This window comes from Stenella coeruleoalba (assembly GCF_951394435.1).
Source record: "Stenella coeruleoalba genome assembly, chromosome: 17".
Lineage (NCBI taxonomy): Eukaryota > Metazoa > Chordata > Mammalia > Artiodactyla > Delphinidae > Stenella > Stenella coeruleoalba.
Genome location: NC_137163.1, coordinates 1,535,819 through 1,553,581, shown reverse-complemented (window position 1 = coordinate 1,553,581; position 17,763 = coordinate 1,535,819). Strand labels below are relative to the sequence as shown.

The 17,763-nt window shown below is 59.1% G+C and overlaps 1 protein-coding gene across 1 annotated transcript; it reads right to left on the bottom strand.

Moving 5' to 3' along the window:
* Positions 1-1,288: 1,288 nt before the first annotated feature.
* LOC307175775 (uncharacterized protein) lies at positions 1,289-2,391 on the bottom strand. The gene is made up of 2 exons (XM_079901258.1): positions 2,076-2,391; positions 1,289-1,922 (listed from the first exon to the last, which is right to left on the bottom strand). The coding sequence occupies exons 1-2, from the start codon at positions 2,140-2,142 to the stop codon at positions 1,627-1,629; spliced, it is 363 nt and encodes a 120-aa protein (XP_079757384.1). The 5' UTR covers positions 2,143-2,391; the 3' UTR covers positions 1,289-1,626.
* Positions 2,392-17,763: the final 15,372 nt, after the last annotated feature.

Below are 17,763 nucleotides of genomic sequence, written 5' to 3'. Positions count from 1 at the left end.
CAGCTCCCTCGCCAGGCCCACACCTGCTGCCCTCAGCTTCTCTGCCCGGCCAGGTGCACTGGTGCCCCCGCCCCTCAGCACCACCTTCACACGGAGCTTGGATGCCGCAGTGGGGCCGGCCGAGCACCCAAGGACCAGCACTGTTAGGAGGAGCGCTCTGGCCTCCGTCGGGGAAGGGCCGTGGGGGGATTTTCTCCCGCCCAGTGCCCGCGCGGGCCCACATCCTCAGCAGACGCAGGTCCAGACCCCCCAGGCGGGCACCCTCAGCTGCCAGCCTGGCCCCAGCCTGCCCTTCCGGCCGGACTCCCACAATCCACCCTCCCCTCCCCTCAAGCAGCACCTTCTGCCCAGACGGGCTCCCAGCTCAGCGCCTTCCAGCACCCCCTGTCCCTCAGTGTGGACCTCCTCCAGGCCGGGGACAGCAGGCCCTTCCCACCGAGCTCCCTCCCTGCCCTGGCTGGATGTGGAAGTCTCTGGGGATGCCGGGGCCTCGACACGGTCCATTCCCCACAGCTGTCCGGGGCGCGTCTGTGCTTCTCCCCAGAAGGGCCTGTGGTGCCCCGTGCAGACACGAACCGCGTCCCGGCACCGTCCTCACTCGTTCACTGGATTCGCCTTCACTGAGGGATGACCTCGGGCCAGGAGCTTTCGGAGCAGCTGTAGATGCCATTCCCAGACCAGCCTCGGGGAGCGCAGGGGCCGTGGGGCACTGCTCGAGGGCACCCCACCTGGGCCTGGGGCAGGAGGGAAGACCCCGAACTGGAAGTGGTGGAGCCTAGGTCGGGCAGCAGGACCGCTCTGGAAAGGGCCAAGCACTGCCCACTGGGCACTGGGGAGGCAGGGAGAAGACCTCAGGCCAGAAGGCAGTGGAAGGCGGGCACCAGATCGCCAAGGGTCCCAGGGCCACGCTCCAGAGTCAAACAGGACCCTGAGGGCAGGACAGGCGTGGGGTGGGACATGCATTTAGAAATGCATGGGCGCCGGGCAGGAGGCTCGTGGCCCTGGACCAACGTGAAGCATGTGGGAAGATTCTAGCAGTTGGGAGAAAGCATCCCTGGATCTGGAAAGGCCGGGGAGGGGCAGGGAATGGGTGCCAACGATGACCCCCAAGGCTCTGGGCCCAGTGCCCGCGGGTGGGACCCTGGCTCATGCGACCAAAGGAAACACCCAGCCGAGCTGCTGAGGACCCTGTGTCGCAAGACCCTTTGGGCCCCAGGGCCAGTTAGTGTCTGGGTCTGGAGGGGAGGCCGCCAGGGCCTGGCTGAGGAAGGGGCAGCAGGAGGGCGCGGGGGAAGAGCCTGGGGAGGCCGGAGGGAATTTGTCACATTTAATACCGAACCAAAAAACACAACGCAATCAACCGCAGCCATCAGCAGCCACGGACTCAGAAGATCAGCACATGCTGGGACGGTTCAACGATGTCTTCGAAGAAGCTCTTATAGAATTTACGGCTCACGGAGCCTGGGTCCTGCTCGAGCATCTCAAAGTCTGCAGTGGAGACCCAAGTGCCCAACTGCACGGCCACTCCCGCCGCAGCGCGGCCTGCTGTGGTGCCGAGGGCAGGCACGGATGGAGGGATGGGAAACCTCGGTCTGTGCAGACACTGCCCTTCCAGGGGGCTCCGTCTCAGGGGTCCATGGGGGAGTCCCGGCCTGTCCCCGGGCCCACGTGGGGTGTGTGTGTCGGGGGATGGTCACGGCCTGTCCCGGAAGCAGTTCTCAAGGACAAGATGCTGGCCTGCCCGCGGGAGAGGCTGAGGCTGGACACAAGCCAGCAGAGGCCCCCCAGCGTCAGACGAGAGGCCCTGTGTGGGGTCCCAGCCCGGCTCAGGGTGGCCCCGTGCTTACGTTTCTTGAGGGTCTTCACGTCACCCTTCTTCAGGCAGAAGCAGAGATCGGTGAAGCAGTCCTGCAGGATTCCCCCTGCGGGGAGGGAGGGTGGAGGTGTGGTGCCCCTGCAGGCGAGCCGGGCACGGACAGGAGGCTGGTGTTTGGCTGACGGGACTGCCCGCTGGAGTGGACCCCAGCGCCCAGAAGTGTGGCTGCCACGTAGGCGGGGTGACGGCCGGCACCTACCGATGAGCTGCATGGCCGTGAGCTTCAGGCGCCTGTCGGGGCTGTCCAGGGGCACCAGTGCCTGCATGAGAAACTGGTGGTAGCTGCTGCAGTTGCTTTCCACCCGGGGGGGAGGAGAGATGGGGTCGGCATCGGGCGGGGGCCCACGTGCCCCCTGGCCCTGCCTGAGGCCCTGGGCCCAGCAAGCACCCCACTCGCAGCTGTGCTCGCGAGGGTGGAAGCGGTGCCCCGATGACAGTCTGCACTCCCCAAGCCCCGTGGGTATCCTGTTCCGATTCACAGGAAGATTCCAGAGAGGCTAGTGGCGCCCTGGCCACGGAGACTTCCTTCCCAACCCCGACGGCCTCTCTCAAGGTCCAGGGGACGGGCGCCCAAGGAAAGAGTGCTGGCCCTTCACTCACCAGTCCCCAACAGCCACGGGCCCTGGACTCACGACCCCTTTAGAGAGTCCCTGCATCTCCGTGATGGGCAGAATTGTGTCGCCAAGACCCCTGTGTTGAAGTCCTAACCCCCGGTACTTCGGGATATGAATGTATTTGGAGAAAAGGTCTTTAAATAGGTGATTAAGTTAAAGCAAGGTCATGAGAGCGGCCCTAATCCAGTATGACTAGTGCCCTTATAAGAAGAGGAGATCAGGGCACAGACACGCACAGAGAGATGACCACGTGAGGACACAGGGAGGAGATGGCTGTCTACACGCCAAAGAGAGAGGCCTCAGGCGAACCAGCCCTGCCGAGGTCTGGATCTCAGTGGCAATATCTGTGGTGGTTCATTACGGCAACCCAAGCTGGCTAAGACAGGCCCCATTCCCAAGCCTGGCCTCTCCCTCCTTGCTGAGTTGGGAACAACCTGACTGGTCTTCGCTCTGCAAAGCCCTCAGCCTCTCCCGCTGAGTCCATGCTGCCAGGGTGCTGTGGGGCTCACACCTCTGTCCCTGGGAGGCAGTGCTCCTCAGGGGAGGGCCACCTCCTCTCCAGCGCCTCCTGATCACAGGAGGACCCTCTTTCCCCTCCCCGTACGGGCAGTTCATCCGAAGAGCAAAGACCCAACTCTATGCTTCCCATGAAAAAAAACCCACTCTAAGACACAGATAGGTTAAAAGGAAAAAGGCCTGTGATGCTGACACCATCAGAAGCTACTAACACTAGACAAAGTCGACTCCAGAGCAAAGAACAGACCCGTAGTGAGGATGGTGGTTCTGGGGTCCCTACTCCAAGAGGACAGGTGTCCTAAGACACCTGTGGAACAGAGCTTCAAAGTAAATGGAGCAAACCTGATGCCGCTACAGGAAAGAGACAATCTACAGTTGTACTGGGATTTCCACACCCCTTTCAGTCACCGATAGAAGAGACAAAACTGGTGAGTACACAGAAGATTTAAACAGCGCTACCCCCGCCTTCACCTGGCTGGCGTTCTCGTGGGCTCGCCTCAGGGAGAGTGGGAGGCACCGCCTTTGTCAGCCTGCCCAGCATGTTTACCGACACAGGCTGTAGTCTGGGCTAATACATTTTAAAAGATTCACACTTGTATAAAGTGTTTTCTTTGACAAAAAAAGGAATTAAACTAGAACCTAATTAACGTACTTCTAAATAAGTCATAGAACAAATTTTTAAAAATCTAAACTGAATTTAGAAAGTATTTTGAACTAAGTGAAAAGGAAAGTACAACATATCAAAATCGATCATCACAGTAGATACAGCAAAAGCATTTGACAAAGTCCAACCTCCACCCTCATAAACGCTCTCCGCAAATTAAGAACAGAAGGGAAGTTTTTCAACCTGACGAGGAGCTTCTAAAAACCCACCACAAACCGCAACTAGCAGATGCTTGAGCGGAAAGACAGGTGCCTTCTCCATGGGATCAGGAGCAAGATGGGAGGTCTGCTCTCACCACGGCTGGCCAGCACTGTGCTCGAGGTTCTAGCGTGTGCAGGAAGTTAAGAATGAGACAGAAAAGGCACTGAGATTGGAGAGGAAGACTTTATTAAATAAAACTGCCTTTATGCACAGAAGTCATGCATCAAATCCTATGGAATCTACAGGAAATCCAAAAAGCTAATAAGTGAGTTGAGCAAGGTTGCAGGAAGGTACAAGATCAATATACAAAAATCAATTGCATTTGTATATACCAACAGGGCACAACTGGAAATTAAAATATTTCTTCTTTTTTTAATTTTTATGGAAAATAAAAACTTTAAATATCATCAGCAAAGTCTAAAAAGCATGAAATACGTTGGAAAGATCTGACAAAAGATATGCAAGAAATGAGAAGCATGGTCTGGAGGAATTAAAGAAGCCTGAGTAACTGGAGAGGTGGATAGAGGTCACAGAGCACAAGGTAAAACAATGTTGAGATGTCAGTTATCCCCAAACTGATCTAGAGATGAAACAGAATTCCAGCATGCTGTTCAGTAGCGGCCAGTCTGCTGATTCTCATTCATATGGAAACGCAAGGAACCTACAATAGCAGAAGGGGCTTTGAAAAAGATGAACAAAGTTGAAGGACTCATAGCGCTCAACTTCCAAGACTTATCATAAAGCTGCCATGAGCAGACAATGTGGTGTTGGCATAAAGACAGTTCTAGATCAGTGGAACGGAATAAAGAGGTCAGAAACAGAACCAGATGTGGTCAATTGATTTTTGACACAGGTGCAGAGTTAATTCAATAGAGAAGTGGGCTTCTGGAACAACTAGGTATCCACGGGCAAAAAATTCATCCTCAACCCATACCATATACCATATAAAAACTAATTCAAAACAGATCACGGGGGCTTCCCTGGTGGCGCAGTGGTTGGGAGTCCGCCTGCCGATGCAGGGGACGCGGGTTTGAGCCCCGGTCCGGGAAGATCCCACATGCCGCGGAGCGGCTGGGCCTGTGAGCCATGGCCGCTGAGCCTGCGCGTCCGGAGCCTGTGCTCCGCAGCGGGAGAGGCCACAGCAGTGAGAGGCCCGCGTACCGCAAAAAAAAAAAAAAAACAGATCACGGACCTAAGTGTTAAACCTAAAACTACAAAACTTGTAGAAGAAAACATAATTTAGAAAATATAGAGAAAATCTCTCGTCTTGGGTTCAGCAAAGATTTCCTAGATAGATTCATCCCTTGGTATCCGTGGGAGATTGGTTCTAGGACCCCCGCAGATGCTCAGGTCCCTTAGTGTATAAAATGGTGCAGGATTTGCACACAACTTATGAACATCCTCTCATACACTGGACATCGTCTCTAGATTACTTATAAGTAATAAGTAACCTAATGCTGTGTAAATGCTATAGAAATAGTTGCCAGCCTGGCGAATTCAAGTTTTGCTTATTGGAACTTTATGGAATTTTTTTCCCCAAATATTTTCTATCTGAGTTTGGTTGAATCTGCAGATGTGGAACCCATGGATGCAGAGGGTCAACTGTACGATACCAAAAACCAAAATAGATGAATTGAACTTCCTCAAAATTAAGAACTTCTGCTCTTCAGAGGAGACAGTGAGAGAATAAAAAGACAAGCCACTAATTGGGAGAAAATACTTTCAAATCACATAACTGATTAGGGCTCACGTAGAGATTATAGCCAAACAAATAAAGCGACTTAAAACTTAGGCATAAAATTTGAACATACACCTCACCAAAGAAGATATAAGGATATAAAACGCACATGGAAAGATGTTCCCCAAATTAGTCAGTAGAGAAATGAAAATTTAAACCACAACGAGACACCACTACAAGCCCATTAGAACGGCTCAAATTTAAAAGACCCACCTTACCGCGTCTCAGTGAGGATTTGGAGCTGCAGGAAGTCTCGCTCCTGAGGGGTGGGAGGACACTTGGCAACTGGTTGAAATGACCCAGCCATTTCACCCCTAGGGACTCACCCAACAAAGGTGAAAACATATGTCTCTACAGAGACCTTACATGAATCCCACGGCAGCGTTGTGTGTAACAGTCCCAAACTGGGAGCAAAACCAACGCCCATGATCCAGCGAGTGGATCGGCAAATGGTGGGAAAGCCATAAATCAAATACTGCTCAGCAATAAAAGGAGTGAACTATCGATATTGATGCACGTGCAACGTGGACGAATCTCAAATTCATTGTGCCGAGCAAGAAGACCCCAGGCAAGGGTAACTGTGTGTGTGCGATTCCATTAGTACAGGCTTCTATAAAATGCAAGCTGATCTATAGTGACAGCAATCAGATAGTGATTTCACTGGCGAGGGGGGGAGGAGGAGGGGTTCCACAGTGGCACAAGGAAGTTTTGGGGGTCATGGATCTGCTCATTATCTTGATTTGGGTGATAATTTCACAGTGAGAGGTCAAAGCGTGTGAAATTGTACGTTTCAAATATGTCCAGTTTTGGGTATGCCAGTTACACCTCAACTGTCAAATCTGTTAAAAAACCAACACCAGTGCCTGCCCAGTGTCACGTCCCGTGGCCCTTCCTCCGATGCGCCAGGACTGGCTCCAGTTAGACACACGGGTGAACGTGCGTGCTGGCCCAGGCCCCCTCCAGGATCCAGGCACCCACTCCTGGCTGCCGACAGCTCGGACTTGCCCTTCAGTATTATGCCCCTTTACCGAGGGAGCCATAGCCAGTGACTGGTCAGCTCAGGGGCTGGACAATGCCCCGGTTGAGTGTCCCCAGGGCCAGAGGTGGCCCACTTCTCCTGGGACCCCACCTGTCTTCTAACATCTACACCGGCCTCCCAGCTCACAGTCTGCTCCCAGGGGCCCAGCCCAGGTGCCTGCTTGGCTACCTCCCCATCTGCTGTCTCTCAGTGATGGGGCTCCTAGGATGGGGAAGGCCAGAGCGGGGTTTATGGCTGGCTGGCCTTGTTTTCACAGATCTGAACGTCAAAGAAAGTGGTGGCCTGCCCCGCTGGTTGGGTCTGGGTGTCCTGGAGCTGCCAAGGTATGAGCAACGCCTCTCCGTTCTCTTTCCAGCACTTTCCGGGCCGGGCTTGGCATTTGGGAACGGGGGGGTGATCTGTGCAGTCACAGCCCCCCAGGGGTCTCCGAGCCACACCCGTGGGAAGCCCTGGCAGCCCCACCTGGGCACCGACCTTCTCCAAAGGAGACTTGAAGTCCAGGTTCAAGGGCTCCAGGAGCTCCTGGATGCTGGCATCGAGAACCTTCTCCCTCCTGATGAGCTGCAGGCAGAGCGCAGTGCTCAGACCCCCCACCCCCAAGGCTGGCGGGACAGAGACCAGAGTGCACAGGGCAGCCAGGGCCCCACCAGGACTGAGACAGGGAGCTGGAGGCCAAGTCCGCTGGGAATCTCCAGGGCCAGCAGTCACCCCTGGGCAGGCAAAGAACACACAACTTGTTCCCAGAACGGGTAAGGCGAGGGCCAGGATGCTACCCCTCCAGCAACCCTCCAGGGCGCTCATTCTAAGTGGATTCTGGCCATGCCCACCCCTGCCTGACCCCTGGCAGCCAGCTACCCATAGGACAGAGGCCCAGTCCCTTGATGTGGCTGGTGAGACCGGCCTGGCCCTGCAGTATCTGCAGAGAGTACTCCCCCCCGTCTGTGCTGCTGTCTCGAGCCTCACGGCCTTTGCACAGGCTGTTCCCATGGCTGGACAGCTCTCCCCACCCCGAGCCAGATCTCCTGTGCCTGGGTCAGCCGTCAGCCAGGTTCCCCTGAGGCAGAGCCGAGCTATGCTTGGAGCCTGTCCCCCTCTGTAAGCACACGTGCCCTGCTGTGACCCCTCCCCATTGGTCCTGTCCATCAGCCCCAGACCCCCAGAGAATCTGGGACAGGAATGAAGTCCGGCGGCAGCCCAGGCCTTCACGCTGGACAGAGGGCCGGAGCGCGGGCGGCGTCCCCTCGCGTCGGTCTGAGAGCAGCCGCAGGAGGCCCGAGGAGGCCCGAGCCGAGGAGTCTCCTGCGCGCTGCAGAGGTGGGCCAGTGCCGCCCAGTCGTCGGGAGCACCCAGGGCCCCGGGGCCCTGGCTCCAGGTGGCGCCCAGGCCCTCGCCCGGCTGACGGGCACTGACGTGTGGGGTCGTGTGCCCACCTGCCCTCCACTCGTGCCCTGACTCCCTCCTGCCTTGGGGAACCTTCCCCTGCATGTGCCAGGAGGTCAGGGGCTTCAGGAATTACAGAGGCCAGTGGTAGCCAAGGGGCGGAGTGGACCCTGAGGCCCAGAAGACCCCACCCCCAGTGGCAGAGGGGGGGGTGTGAGCCTCCGCGAGGGCACAGGCCTCTCTCAGCGGCCCACCTGGCCGCGCTGCTGGACGCAGCAGAGGATGCACTCCGACACCAGCTCCTCTCCACGGCTGACCGGGTCCTGATCTCGTTGACGAGGGCTTCCTCCCCGGGCGGGCTGCCGCTCAGGGGCCTGTGCAGAGTCACGCTGCCCGAGTGGTCTGCAGAGCCCAGAGAAGCAGAGCGGCAGTGCTGGGGGCACCGAGGAGGAGCCAGGCCTCCCGGCTCCAGCTCCAGCTGGAGCCCCAAGTCACAGCAGCCCAGCTTGGTGCACAAGGCATCTGCTGTGAATGTAGCCAGGAAACTCTAAACACAGCATCAGAGGGCCCACGCCTCCCCAGACGCTGAGACTCAATCAGGAGGCGCGGTGCCGAACCAGCACCCAGTCCAGGAAAGGGGGACACGGTGCAGGGCAGGAACTCAGAACCTCCGATGAAGGGGAGAAGGGGGTGCCAAGGACTTGCTAATCATTTGGGGCCCAAATTAACCTGGATCCCAACCCTGCTCCTCGCACCAAAGTAAACAGCAGACCGTCCTGATATCTGAATTTCCGAACTACAACCGTGAATGTTCAGAGGAGACCGAGGGGTTTGTATCTCTGAATCCTGGGATAGAGAAAGGCTTTCTAAATATGGCGCAAAGGCAGAAACCGAAGGGAAGGAACTTGTAGAGCTGGCGACGTGAACTTGGGGCCCAAGCAAGCCTTATATTCAGTGTTTACTGGTTAAACACTGAAAAAATGTTTGTGACATCTATAACAAAGGGTTACTACCAATCTATAAAAGGCTCCTATCTCTCAGTTGGTAAGGATTTGCACCATCATTTCAAACTCAGGCAAAGGGGATGGAGAGGACGCTTCCAGAAGAAATCCTGCTGGCCAATAATTAAACTAAAAGGGGGTCCCCTCACCAGTGAGGAAAGAAACACAAACTGGAATGAGGAGAGAGGCTCTTTTCTTGTCAGCGAGACAAAGATGAACCAGTGTGAAGACAGACCTCCTCATGCGGCTGGGGGTGGGAGGAGGAACCATTCGTTTGAAAGATAATTTAGCAACCGTTCTCAAATGCAAATAAAAAGCATGTTCAGACCACTCAGCTGATAGGATTCCTCTCTCATGGACAGAAGAAAGCCTGGAAGCTCTATAACGGTGAGGACGGGTTTCTAATTGTCCCTCACTTTCACAAAGATAATCAATATTTCTTTGATCCAAAAAAAAAAAAAAAAACAGGGCTGTGAAGCCAGTGTCCCGCTGGGAATGGAAACAAGTCAGGTGATCAGGTGCAACACGGGCCCCGCCCTCTCAGGTACCACCTGTGGCCAGGTGCGAGTGTCGCCCACCTTCTGCAGGGCCCCACGCTTCCCCAGCCAGCCCCATCGCCTTGGGCTCGTGCTGGCCCAGGCGGCGGTCTGCTCTGGGAAGGCCCCAGCTGCCACCCACAGCCAGGGCCACGTCACATTGCAGGGGCGCTTGTTAGGTGGCCTCCCTGCTGGCACTGAGCTGCCAGGCCCTGGAGCCCCAAACAAATGCAAAAGGCTCGTGTTTACCTGGCTCTTGGGGAGGGTCTGTGCCCCCAGAGTTCGAAGGGTGATGGGTAACTGCCCTGTGCCTCCCTCACAGGGGAGAGGAAGGGCGGCACGGAGGGGGGACCAGGTGCCTCGCAGCCCGGGCGACAGGCCCCTGGGCTAACCTCCTGGGTGCAGGGACAGCTGTGGCCCTTTGCTGGGCTCAAGGGTGACGGGGGGGACCTCGCCTGCCTTGTAAGGCTGGTCCCTGGTGATCACTGAAGCCCTTCCAGAAGTTTCTGTCTGCCGCTCCCCCACAAAGTGTCGGGAGAGAATCCCGGAGGGGAGGGTGTGAACAGAGCTAATGCTTAGCCATGGTGATGGGAACCAAGACCCAGAAGAGGGGATCCGCTCGGAGCCCCGGGGGCTGGGCAGCGCTGCCCAGAGACAGCTCAGCGGGCCTCCCGGGGCCCCGCCCAGCCCTGTCACCAGTGTCCAGCTCTGGCTCCTCGGGCGAGAGGCGGTAGGACCGCCGGGGGGGCGGTGGAAGCCGTCGCCGGGGTGGCTGCCATCGAGAGCGGCCCCTCCTGGGGGACGGGTCCTGGGATGACAGAGGGTGGGCGACATCGCTCACACCTGCCGGAGCAGGGCCAGCCCACCTGGTCCCCCACCTCAGTCAGCCATCCCGACCTGCCAGCCTCCCGCCACAGGGTCCTCACCCCGACCTACCAGGCCGTCACGGTCCGTCAGCGGCTCCGTGGCCTCCAGGGGACCTGGGGAAGGACAAGGAGTTGTTTCCTAACTCAGGCTGACATTCGAGCTCCTCCCTCACGCTGCCCGTCCTCCAAGGTCCCTCGGCCCCAGCCGGCCCCGCAGGCTCCCTTCCCCAGCGGCTCCGTGATTCCAAGTCTGGAGTCCACGTGGCAGTGGCCACCTGCCCCTCACGCCTAGACCCACAGCTCAGGCGTGGCCACCACAGGGGCCGCCAGGCACGGGGGCTGAGGGCCGGCCCGAGGAGCTCAGCAGAGCCTCTACAGGACCCGCTGGCCAGAGCCCAGGTGCCCAGCCCGCCCCACCTCCAGACTGCGCCCGGGTGTCTGGGCCCGGGTGGACAGGTCACCTGCCCTGGGAGACGGTGCCAACCCCAGTGCCGACCCCTGGGGGCCGCTGGGACTCCCTCCCCGCCCACGCTTCCACTGCGCTTCCCAGCATGACGGGTGGCAGGCGTTTATTTTCCGCTGCCCCTTCCGGCCTGGCAGGTCTGGGCCAGGCCAGAATCTGCGTTTCTAACAAGCCTCCGTTTCTAACAAGATGCTGCCCGTCTCGGGTGGCTGAGGAGGCCCCACAGGTCCCTCGCTGACCTGGACCCAGGTAGTGGCTGCAGACCCGGTAGGTGTACCTCCCTCAGGGCCCCGACAGCACAGCTCCTCCCCTGGGAGGCGGCATCTCCGTGACCACCAGCCGCCCCGACCCACCACCCCACCCCCGCTCCCTCCGCTTCCAGCCGTAATTCCTAAGGACTCCCCGAAACTGCCCATTCAGCCCATCCCACTGCGCTGTCTCTCCCCAGGCCCCCAGGAGACCCTGATGCCCCCTGATGCCGCCATCCCATTCATTCTTGGCCCTGACCTCTCAGCTCCAGTGCCCCAGCCTCGTTCTTCTCAGCACCTCCCTCCAGGCCCCTCACTAGCTGAGTGCACACGGCCCACGCTCCGGCTCCCTCCCTCCCTCCCAAAGGACGCCCAGAAGAACGCCTGGCACCTACCCCTGCACGCTGCCCCGCCCAGCCCGGCGCCCTGGGTGGGTGGGGCCCACCCTCGTCCTTGGGACCCCCAGTTCAATGCGCCCAACCTGCATCTCAGGACTCCTGCAGCCTCACAGGTCTCCCTCCCCTCCCACCTCTCTCCCCTCATCCCAGCCCCACCCTCCGAACCCACGCCTCTGGCCCGCCCTTCCTGTCCAGACCCTCCAGGGCCCTGTCCCTTCCGGGTTCACACTCCGAGCCCCACCAGGTGCCAGGCCCTGCCCCACCCTCCTCTCTCCCCCCCGCCCCTGAGCTGGCCCTTTCCCCCTCAGTGGCAGCGTCCACGCCTCCCTCGGCCCTGTTGCCCACCCAGCGGTCCCCCTCTCGTGTGACTCTTAGCGACGCCCCCTCAGCGGCCACGCCCACAGAAGCGCCCGCCTCCACGCACACGGCTCTTGGCTTTGGCTGGGGGGCTGTTGCCCTATTTAGAGGAGACAGTTTTCTCCGGAGGTTGAACCCCCCCTTCTGCAAACTGGTTCCCCAAACCGCCTTCATGGAGGATGGATAGGCCCTTGTCATCCATTCCACACCTGGGGTGGAAGTCACAGTGGGCAAGAGTCTGCGGAGGTAAGACCCAAGTCAGCAAAGGGGACGGTGAACCCAAGGAGGTAATGTTAGGGTGGCCCAGGGTAACTGAACCCCAGAGAGGATAATTTGGCCGGAGAGCAGAGGTCCGCTGGTAAAGCAGATGGCGGAGGGGAGAGCGCGGGCGCCTCGAGCTCCGCTGCTCTAAGGTCCCACCAACACCATCCTCCTCCTTTTCCACCTGCTTCCCTCTGCCGTCAAAGGGAGGGAGGGAACCGCCGCAGCCCCATGGAGCCTGCCCATCCTGCCGCCTTGGCCACTGCTGGCCCCCAGGGCCCGCCCACAAAGGCCACAAAGGCCTTCTTTTCCATTCCTGCACTCAGCCCTGCCACTCCCACTGCCACGGGGCCTTTGCACAAGCTGTGCTAATGCCCGGAACATTCCTGCCCTTCTGCCCCTTGTGTGCCCCCCACCCCCCGTCCTCCCCATCCTTCCAAGCCTGGGGTTCCCTTTATCCCCCTTTAGGGTGGGCCTTCAGTCTGTCTCCCTGAAGCTTTACGTTCACAGCAGGGAAGAGTATCCCCAAACACGCGGGTCAGGTGCCTGGAGAAGGACTCAACCCTGGACTCAGAAATGAGCTCCAGGCAAGCGCGGAAATCACTTACAGAAGGTGCTATTCAAATGTAATGATTGTTTAAAAGGTTATAAAAGACAACAGCCTCCCCCAGAGGGGAGTCTCTGATAAGACCCCCCCAGGAGCACACACTAGTTGGCCGAGAATCCCACTTCTGGGAATTCAATCAATGGAATGAATGAGAATTCCATACAAAATTCACTACTCAAGGATTCTTCTCTGGTTTAAAATAGCCACGCATGTGCAAAAATACAGGAGGAAGAGGCAGTGGTTCAAAATCCTGTTTCTGAAGATGAACGAGGTGGATCCCACGTGGAATGAAAAACCATACGATTCTAATTTAAAATTAAGAGTTATCTCTGGGTGTTGGGAGTGGGGGGATTTTTCTTCCTGTACCCTTTTCAAATTCCAACTTGTCTGCAATGAGAATGGATTACCCTTATGAGAAAAAAAAAAATACTTATTTAAGACCAAAGATGACGTGAGGTTTAAGCAAAAAAAGAAAAACGTCAGCAGACACTACCTTAGGTTCTGGGGACGGGCTGGGCAGGGGGCCAGAGGGGGAGTTGGCACGGGGCTCTGCCCAGCTCTGAGGTCCAGAGGGCCTGGCAGCCTTAAGGGTCCTGAGAAGATGGAGAGGGCTCAGGACTCGATGCCGGGCTCAGGCCGCGGAGGGGCTGGTGTGGCGGGAGAGGTTGGAGCGGGCAGGACCCCAGCCCCTCTGGCCAGTGGTAAACGTGCTGCCCACCCTGTGGACATCTGAGAGGAGGCGGCTGTGCCCGAGGTCACTCAGGACCCTGCGGGTTGGCCTGGGTCCACATGGCTGTGGCTTCCACTTGACGCTGGCAGCCGGCAGAGCAGCGAGGAAGGTATTCGGAGAAAGCCCGGCTGATGACGGCCAAGGCAGGAGGTTTTGAGGACTTTTATGAGTTCACAGGGTGGGGGCAGAAACAAGCCACAGGGTCCCAAGACCCAGCAGCCCCGACCAGGAGCAGTGTGTGCAGGTTCTCAAGGTCATTCTGAGGTCAGGAGGGCCCACTGAGGACAACTGAAGTGGGCAGACCAACGTCATGGTCAATGTCGCCAATGGTGGCAGGCAGGTGTCACTCTCTGAGCAAAGCAGCTGAATGGGCACCTGGCGGTGGGGGGGTCTGGGGACGCTGGGAGCCCAGAAGGGGGCAGGCGGCGGGGGATGGGGGGGGGCTGGCATAGGTAGGGTGGGTACCTCCCGAAAGACCCCTCTGTGAGTCGAGTCCTGTCCCAGGGCTCCTGAAGCCACAGTTCCTCCTTCTCAAAGGCCACCCTGCCTAAGAATTCCATCCTCCAACCGCTGCCAGTGACAGTTGAGGGGTCCTTCAGGTGCGTGGCCCTGAATTTGCTTCTCTGGGGCCCAGAATGATCCGATCCGGGCACAGACAGTTCCCTGAGACGGTGGCGGCCCGAGGACAGGCCCTGCCGCCCCAGGCTCCGCTCTCCGGATTCCCGCGCCCAGTCCCGCCAGCCAGCAGGAAGGGCCCGGCGCACGTCCCCACCACCAGCGCTGGGTGCTGCCCGCCTGCATTCATTCCATGGGTTTGGGGCTCGCGGGTTCCTTCCAGAGTGTGTGGTCCCCCCCTTGCCTCCCTGACCTCAGCCTTGGCTCTCAGCCACCAGGAGAGCAGGAACCTGGCCAGACCCGGCTAGTACTCCCCGCAAGACTGGCGCCTCCACCGGTCACACCCCGGAGCGCAGCTGGGGGCGTGGCTACACCAGCTGCTTCCTCCCTCCTGGGGCGGGGCATCTGGGTAGCAGCCCATCCTTGCCTGGGCCCCCCAACCCCTCCAGGGATCTGAAAAATTGTAGGAAACCCTCCTCCCTGCCCCACACCCCAGCACAGGGCAGCTCCGCAGCAGGGTCTGTGCCCTGTCGCCTTTCTTTCTTGTAGCAGTCTGAAGGGATAACTCCTCCGGGACGCCCTGCCCATTCAGAGAGGGGGTCGCAGGTTTCCAGCTGGCGTCTGGGATGCTTTGGAGGGAATCTCTGCCCGGCAGCGTGGCTCCCCGATTCCTGGGGCTGAGGAAACCTCAGAGCCACACACCGTTGAGATAAAACAGGGCCCCCGCCCACCCGCGGACAGAGGGCTGGACTGGGGTGGGCCCGCAGGTCGCTTGAGGCTTGGGCAGGTGGGGGGACGAAGAAGGGAGGCGAGAAGAGTGACCCCGGCTCTCGGGGCCCCGCAGCCGCCAGCAAGGTCCCCGAGGAACCCAGGGGGCAAGCCCACAAGACGATCACTTGGGGGAGTTTCTACCATAAGTGCCCCCATGCCAACAGCACCTTGGAGAGGTGGACCCCGGGGCTCGGGGAGAGCGGGGGGCGCGGGCAGCTGGCCAGTCTCCCTGCAGCCAGAAAGCCACTATAGAGGGAGGGCCCACAGCACCAGGCCTCCTGGGAGTGGCAGCGACGTGGGGACACATTGGAGGCTTCGGCCCTGCCCGATGCTCTCAGACGAGGTCCCGCAGGGTCGCTCTGGCCTCTGTGGGTATTTGGGGGAGGACAGACGACCCTGACACAGCCCAGTCCAGGCTCTGGGGCACTGGAGGGACACACGGGCGTCTCCCGGTCCCTGCAAACCCTTTGGGCTTGTGGCAGGACCATTTGCCACTGGAAGAGGTACCAGAATGGGCCCCGGCGGTGTGTAACGGGGGGACCTGTAAAGACCCCTGATACCCCTCAGATCCCAGTGGGGTGGAGCTGGACCCACCAGGCCACACTGGGGCTACGTGACCCTGGAGGATGCATGGTCCTCAGAGGCCCCAGATCTGAATCAGCACCTCCGTCCGTGGGGCTCCTGGAGGCTGGTGCCATTTCCATGGCAACAGAGGCCGCTGAGGGGGAGGGGCTGAGCTGAGGGCCCTGGTGATACGTGGGCACTGGGGGCCTCTGTTTCGAAGCTCTGAGCACCACGGCAGGTGGGGGGTGGGAGCAGCCCCTTTTAGGGCAAAGCAAGTTGCCCAGTGGCAGGTTCAGCGCAGGGGGTCTACACCAAGGGGTGCAGCCCTAGTGCTGGGCAGAGGGGGTCACTGAGGCAGAAACAACACGACCCCTTCCTGGACGAGAGTTAGGAAGTGCCCCCTGCCAAGTCTCCAGCCAGGGCCCTGCTGCCCAGCACAGCCCCGAGGGGCTACTCAGCACAGCCCCCTTCCAAGGCCACATCCGCCCTTCCCCCAGAGAGCTCTGCCCCGAGCCCTCAACCAGCCTGGATGGAGGCGTCCTGGGAGGAGGAAGAGAGGGGAGATGGGGAAACAGAGGCCTGAGGCTGGGCCTGAGGAGGTGGGGAAATGGAGGCTCAGGGACCCTGGGATAGAGGTGACAGGGTCCATCGCAGTTGGGGTCAGACATTAGTGGGTGACCAGGGCTTAAAGGGCGATTCTTAGGAGAGCTCAGGTGCCTGTGGTGTTGCCAGTGTGCTCTGGTCTGGGGACCAGGGACAAAGGATCCAGAGGTCCGAGCAAGCTGGGGATGCCCCTTGCCATGGGGAGGACACAGAGCCCGCACGGCCTGGGAAGGCTTCTGGCGGAGGCAGGAGAGGGACAGAGGACCGGGGGCGGGAGGGCGCTCTTGGGGAAATGGTGTGAGCTGCGTGTGGCTGGAGGGCAGAGGGTGCCAATACCTGGGAGGTGGTGCGACCTGCTCAGTGGCGGGGGAGGGGGGAGGAGGGTGTTACGGACGGACGCTGCACTGGTGGAATCCAGAGGTGAACATGGCGGCGAGGGACAAGCAGGCTTCAGGGTGGGGGAAAATCCCCCCTGCGGCTGCTGGAGTTCAAGCACTTGTGAGCGACCCGGGCAGGGGGTACTGGCACCCATGCAAGGGAGAAGCTGGGGTGGCCCGAGTGTTCCCAGAGAGCAGGCTCCATCCCCCGGGTACCCCAGGAGGCTGGGGGCCAGAGGAGGGGCGAAGACAGACCCACCCCCTGCGTGCCCCCTGTCGCCCCGGAACTCGCCTCTGACCCCTCAGTGTGCACCGGTCACCACAGAGCTGGAAAGCCCAGAGTCTGGCATGTAGAAATCTGGATGAGCACTGGGGAGAGCAGCGCGGGGCACGGTCACCCTCACAGAGGCTGGGGGTCTGGCAGTCCAGCCTGCTCCCCCCTCGAGGGGCCGGCTCTGCCCAAGGCACACGCTGTGCCGGTGCTTGGTGATTTGCGCATCTCACACGCTGTGCTGGTGTTTGGTGATTTGCGCATCTTACGCGATTGCTTTGCTCCCTGCTGCCAGACAGTCCACGTGGGGGTGGGGCAGGGCTGGGCAGGATGTCGGAGGCTGCATGGAACTCAAGTTTCAGATGGATCCCATCTTGGTGGGGAGACAGGATGGAAACGACACAGGCTCTTCTGAGTCCTGCTGCAGCCCACGGCTCCCCATGACAGGCTGTCACCATCTGACTCATTCATTTATTCAACATATAATTGAGCACCCAGAATGTACTGTCTTCTATCAGCTTGGAAAAGGAAGAAAAAGATGTGAGCAAGGCAGTCTGTGCCCCCAGGGGCTCACAGCCTGGTAGGGAGACAGACTCATAAACGGACAGCCGCTCAAAGAGACAGGTGCTCAGTGGAAACAGTCCACTTCTGCCTGGGAAGTTCAGGTCAGGCCTTGCAGAGGAAGGGGCATTTGAGCTGGGGCTTGAAACATGCATAAGAGTTTGCCAGATGTTGAGGAAAGAAGAGGAATCGCAGCAGAGGGAATGGCACACAAAGGCGTGGAGCTGGGAAAACCCAGCAGGTCTCAGGGCAGGTGGGACGGGAGCAAAGGCAAGTCCCAGGGTTGGGGTGGGGGTTGTTCTTGCAAAGGAGGTGCTTGTGGGGGGGGGTCACATGGCCCACGTGGCAGGGGGAGTGGGTTGGTGTCCTATTAACATGTAGGGCTTGGGATTTAGGTTCTGTCTTTGGCAGGAGGGAGCCTTCTGGGGTTTCAGAGCAGCAGTGGCGAATGGGGCTTTGATTTGAGGAAGGTCACGTGGGGCAATCAACGGGCGGCCGATGGAGAA

What these genes read in the sequence shown, in the direction of transcription:
- LOC307175775 (XM_079901258.1), bottom strand. Translation starts at nt 2,142, where the DNA reads ATGCAGGCACTGGTGCCCCTGGACAGCCCCGACAGGCGCCTGAAGCTC. An exon ending in CACGGCCATGCAGCTCATCG is followed by an intron (nt 1,923 to 2,075) that starts GTAGGTGCCGGC and finishes CCCTCCCCGCAG; the next exon opens with GGGGAATCCTGCAGGACTGC.